Source organism: Austrofundulus limnaeus, unplaced genomic scaffold, assembly GCF_001266775.1.
Source record: "Austrofundulus limnaeus strain Quisiro unplaced genomic scaffold, Austrofundulus_limnaeus-1.0 Scaffold279, whole genome shotgun sequence".
NCBI classification, from domain to species: domain Eukaryota; kingdom Metazoa; phylum Chordata; class Actinopteri; order Cyprinodontiformes; family Rivulidae; genus Austrofundulus; species Austrofundulus limnaeus.
In genome coordinates, this window is record NW_013952681.1 from 532,660 (window position 1) to 538,740 (window position 6,081).

Consider the following 6,081-nt stretch of genomic DNA (forward strand, 5'->3'; position numbering starts at 1 on the left):
ATATTTATGTTTGTGGTTGTAATGTGACAAAATGTGGAAAAGTTCAAGGGGTATGAATACTTTTGCAAACCACTGTATTATATTCAACCTTTAGAAAGGGCAAAGTGTGATAACATAACTTAGGAAATGCTTAAACAATTTAACTGATGTAAAGAGTCAAATAAAAGTACAAAAGAACTCTATATATGGTACAACTATCACTAGAAGTATAATCATGGCATATTGTTTAAACTCCTACTTTATACATACATATTTCAGTGGAAGAGTTAATTCAGTTTTACCGTATATTTCTACTCAGGTTGATAATCACTATAATGCAGAAGTGTCACAAGATTACTTTAATATTAGAAAGATTGAAGAAAGTAATATTGCACAAATGATTACAAATAACGCCTATAATGTTAATTGCGGCTTTTTAAAGAAATATTAAAATACTCTAATTAAACCCATTTAAACACATTTAGTTTTTTTTCTAGTATCTCCATATCTTCTTTGGGGTGGTAAAAAGCAGTTGTTGTACCTATACATAATGAGGAGAGACAGGACTCTATGAATAATTATCAACCTATATCAAAATTACCTATATTATTAAAAGTGATCAAAAAGAGTTGTGACACATCTGACTGATCATTTGCAAGCCAATCAGCTCTTCCATGCAGCAATGTGTTAAAGTGGCTAAGATAAATCTTCCTGTATAAACATCAAACCTCCATAGGGTTCTATATGAGGACCACTGTTTTTCATTCATTTTATAAATGAGCTACCTGTCATATGAAGGGTGTAAGTTGTCAGCTTTATGTGGATGATGCAGTATTTAATGCACCCGGTAAGACACTGGAGAAGGCGACAGATATCTTGTCTGCCCATATGGAGGAAGTGAACCATTGGTTATTAAATAATGATCTAATTATTGATTGAAATAAAACAGTGTCAATGTGATTTTGATTAGACAACAACAATGTAGGTTATTCAACATATAATGGTCATTTTACAGTAATTATTACATCTATAATAATGTATAGCATGTTTAAGGACACATGTATGAGGAGTAGCTTCAAGAAATGACCAGCTGACAGATTCTGATATTGGTTTATTGTACATGTGTGACTGTTTTTCTCTATGTTGTTTTTGGCTACTCCCTTCCCTTCCTCAGAGTTACCACAGTGAGCAAAATAAACATTCAACATGTTTTACATTGGATGAATCCTTACTGACACAACCTCAGCTACAACTTGCAGCCTGAGGATTACCAAACCACAGAAATGAACTTAAGGTTACTGCAGCTCTGCTGTTTTTGTCTCCTAATGAAGCAATAATACTGAATGAAACTGTTCCAACTCACCATGGGAGCTCCACGTTGACCAATGATGCTCGGTGCTGGTTTAAGCATTTTGCGGTCCATAATGCAGGGACAGGTAAATGTCAGTGGTACCAGGCAGAGAGCCAGGTGAATAACAATGTAGACCCCCAGTACCATCACCTGAAAATCTAAGAATGGAAGAAGTGGTAAAGGTTCATTATCAAAGTGTCCGGGTCTTCAGACAATGAAAAAACATCACACATATTGTTCTGTACACCAACCTCAGGCAGGAAACACAAAAACATTTAGTCCATTTAAAAATATATTCATAAGTAAGGCTAGTTTTTCAACGATAATATAATCAGGTCTTTTTTATTTTGATGCTTTAGAAGAATTCTCAGTGCAACTCAGTGATTAGCACTGTCACCTCACATTAAGAAAGTCCTGGGTTTGATCTCCTGCTCAGACCTGGGGTTTTTCTGTATGGACTTTGCATGTTCTCCTCATGCTTTTGTAGGTTTTCTCCAGGCACTCCAGTTTCCCCCACGCCCCAAAATCCTGTATAATAGGTTGATTTTAGACCCAGGCCTCCCTTGAAAAAGAGACCTGTGATCTCAATGGTATTTGCCTGGTTAAATAATGGTAAACTAACAAAATAAAAATTAGTGTTTTTTTTTTCTTACAGCRAAATTAGGAAATTTTTCATGAACCAAATAATTTATTTTTTAAATGTAAGTTTGACAACTTAGCTGATGAATTTTTTGGTGCATTGAGACTTTATTTAAAATGCAACTACAAGTACTGATAGTGGAGTTCCGTCCGTCCGTCCGTTCTCTTCTGCTTATCCGGGGTCAGGTCGCGGGGGCAGCAGCCTAAGCAGAGAGACCCAAGGTGTTCCCAGGCCAGCCGAGAAACAATAGTCCCTCCAGCGTGTCCTGGGTCTTCCTCTGGACCTCCTCCCAGTGGGACATGCACAGGGGTCCAGAAGGCATCCTAACCAGATACCAGAGCCACCTCAACTGGCTCTTCTCGACGTGGAGGAGCAGCGGCTCTACTCTGAGTCCCTCCCAGATGACTGAGCTCCTCACCCTGTCTCTAAGGGAGAGCCCAGACACCCTGCAGAGGAAACTCATTTCGGCCACTTGTATCAGCGATCTTGTACTTTCGGTCACTACCTAAAGCTCGTGACCATAGACGAGGGTAGGAACGTAGACTGACCAGCACACCGAGAGTTTCACCTTCAAAAAATCGAGAGCTTCGCCTTCTGGCTCAGCTCTCGCTTCACCACGACAGACCGGTACAGCGCCCGCATCACTGCAGACGCAGCACCAATCCACCCGTCGATCTCCCGCTCCATTTTTCCCTCATTCGTGAACAAGACCTCGAGATACTTAAACTCCTCCACTTGGGGCAGGACCTCCTCCCCAACCCAGAGAAGGCACCCTACCCTTTTCCGGCTCAAGACCATGGTCTCAGATTTGGAGGCACTGATCCTCATCCTGGCTGCTTCACACTCGGCTGCGAACCACTCCAGTGAGAGCTGGAGATCACAATCTGATGAAGCCAATAGGACCATATCATCTGCAAAAAGCAGAGATGCGATCCTAAGGTCACCAAAATGGATCCCCTCAACACCTTGGCTGCACCTAAAAATTCTGTCCATAAAAGTTATGAACAGAATCAGTGACAAAGAGCAACCTTGGCGGAGACCAACTCTCACCGGAAACGAGTTCAACTTACTACCGGCAATGCAGACCAAGCTCTGCCACCAGTCGTACACGGACCTAACAGCCCGTATCAACAGGCCTGGTACCCCATACTCCCAGAGTACCCCCACAGGAGTCCCCGAGGGACATGGTTGAACACTTTCTCCAAGTCCACAAAACACATGTAGACTGGTTGGGCGAACTCCCATGCTCCCTCCAGGACCCTGCTGAGGGTGTAGAGCTGGTCMAGTGTTCCACGACCAGGACGAAAACCACACTGCTCTTCCTGAAACCGAGATTCGACTATCTGATGGACCCTCCTCTCCAGGACTCTTGAATAGACCTTACCAGGGAGGCTTAGAAGTGTGATCCCCCTATAGTTGGAATAAACTCTGCAGTCCCCCCTTTTTAAATAGAGGGACCACCACCCCGGTCTGCCAATCCAGGGGAACTGCTCCCGATGTCCACGCAATTTTGGAGAGATGCGTCAACCAACTCAACCCCACATAATCCAGAGCCTTAAGGAACTCTGGGCAACTCTCATCCACCCCTGGCGCCCTGCCTCCAAGGAGCTTTTTAACCACCTCAGTGACCTCGGCACCAGAGATCGGAGAGTCCGACCCAGGGTCCTCAGGACCTGCTTCCTCATGGGAAGACGTGTCAGTGGTATTGAGGTCTTTAAAGTATTCTGTTCACTGACCCACAACATCCCAAGTTGAGGTCAGCAGCGCACCATCCCCACCATAAACGGTGTTGGTGGCGAACCAGTCCCCCCCCCCGCAAGACGCCTGATGGTGGACCAGAAACACCTTGAAGCCATGTGGAAGTCTTTTTCCATGGCTTCTCCGAACTCCTCCCATGACTGGGTTTTTGCCTCAGCAACCACCTGAGCCGCAATCCGCTTGGACTGCCGATACCTATCGGCTGCTTCAGGAGCCCCACAGGCCAAAAAGATACTGGAGTTAAACCCAAAATATTCTTGTTTTTTTAGTTAAATGTAACGTTGTTTTAATACTACTGAATTTTGTGAAGTTATACCATGAAAAAAAACAAACAACTGAAGGCATGCGATATAAAACATATCACTATGGTAAGGGGGCAGCATGTGGTCACGCAAACACACACCATCCATAGACTAGACCGTCTCATTTCACAGCCGTACATCCAACTGTAAGAGTTTTGAGGCTATTCACGATTGTTGGGGTAACCTTGGTACCCGTTAGTAGGTTTTGTTTTAGGACCTGGGCCCCACTGTTGAGGTCTGTGGCCGCTTTTTTGGTTTTGATTGCCCCTCCTTGGTTTCCCGTTGGCACCTTTATTTTGTGTTTTGATAGGTTGAAAATTTTGTTTCTTTTTACCTTGTTTAGGAGGTGGAGACTCTGCTCGAGCTCCCTCCAGCTCTAAATGAGAGGATTTGGCATTGTTCATGTAGATTTTTGATTGTGTCTTTTGTATTTTCAGTTTTTCAAACGCTGCGATCGCCCAGTCTCTTAGTTGTTGAATCTTATTTACTCGCCAGTCTGCGAGTATGCTTAGTTGAGCATTTGTGTCTTTGTGAAGGTTCTGTATGAAAAGAAATTTAAAGCCTGGATCCTCGTCCATAAATGGTTCGTTTCTGTTACCAAAATAAGCTTGCAAAAGCTTATAATAGTACTCATTAGGATGATCATTTCAGCCTTGTTTTATGGGTTCGGCGGATGGATAGCCAGGGGGTCCCGTGTTGGGAGTGTACTCTCTTTCTAAGCTTTCACAAAGAAGTGTGTAGTTATTTTTTATTTCCTCTGGTTGGCGATCAATGAAACTGTTTACCTTTCTGCTTGATGTTAGCCTGAGAAGGTAACGTTTGTTCTCTATATTAGCGTTTGGGTAACTCTCAAGGTAGAAATCCACGTCCCGAAAGTAGGCTCTTGTGTCATATGAGCCTGTTGGACTTGGATCGAAAGGTTTGATGTTTTTTGAGATTTTGTCGAGTTCACGGTCAGAGGGAGGACGATGGTAAGTTGATCTCCCCTCCTGTCCGGACTCTCCTTGTCTACCCTGATGTGGTTGACCTGTTCGATCCTCGAACAATGGGTTTGGAGGTGGGGGTAGAGGTGGGTCCCCCGGTGGGTCTCCCAGATTCTCTGGTCCGGTGTCATTGATTTGTGGGGGTGGAGGTGGGAATGTAAGTGATGTGCTAGCAGCTTGGAGCCCACCTGTCTGTGCCTGCTGGCCACTCAACAGTGGTATGTTGCGCTCCAATGCTTCTGTGTGCTCCTGATAAGTTTTACGAAATCCTGCATGAGCTTCTCGCTCCTGTCTGAAAATTTCTCGTCTGTTTATTTTTATATTTTTCTTGTTGAAGTTCATTCTGGATCACATGTAAGTCCAGTTGTTTTAAGGAGATAATTTGTTTTTGGTCTTCAAGGCCAATATTGGTTTGATTGAGTGCACTTGCAACTACATCGAAATCAGATTTAAGGGTCTCTTTTTCTTTTATTTCATTTAAAACTCGCTGCCGGAGTTTTAAGTTCTCCTTGCGTAAATGTTTGATTTCCTCAGAGTCAGTGGTTACGACGTGGCTTTCATCTGATTTTGTCTCCTCGGCTGCTCTTTCAGTTAGTAGCTGTTTTTGAAGATGTCGCACGACCGTAGTTTCGCAACCCAGTCTCACTCTAAGTAAGCATGCCATTTTAGCTAAACGTTCATTGTTAGCTCTTGGTTTCTTTTTTCTCAACCTCCTCTGCAATTTGTTCTAAGTGGTGATTCAAATCATCAATATCCAACGTTTCTGCCCATTGGAAGTAACTTGATTTAGTTGGCTTTGATAAAACCTCCACAGCTTGTGACACTCCACAAACAACATACTGCCCGCCCTGTGACAGAGTAGCAGTGTTGGTTGGGTTGGGTGAGGTATTTTGTTGCTGAGGTGTTGTGGGTTGGGGAGGCTGACTATCAGCCATGATTAGAACTGATTATTGGGTTTAGAGTGTTGACTTTTAGTGTTTTTGCAATTAATGTGTCAAAACTTTTTATAGTAGTTAATTGAGAAGTTAAAAATAGCTTTTGGTTTGTTTAAATATTGCCTGCAAAAGA

At 43.2% G+C, this 6,081-nt stretch overlaps 1 protein-coding gene across 1 annotated transcript in view; it reads right to left on the bottom strand.

Annotated features, from left to right (window-relative positions):
- Positions 1-6,081, bottom strand: part of gdpd5a (glycerophosphodiester phosphodiesterase domain containing 5a) — a gene marked incomplete in the record, with an annotated part of 94,726 nt that overhangs the window by 28,443 nt on the left and 60,202 nt on the right. The window contains 1 exon segment of the mRNA XM_014021138.1: positions 1,343-1,488. Coding sequence (XP_013876592.1) covers positions 1,343-1,488 — 146 coding nt within the window.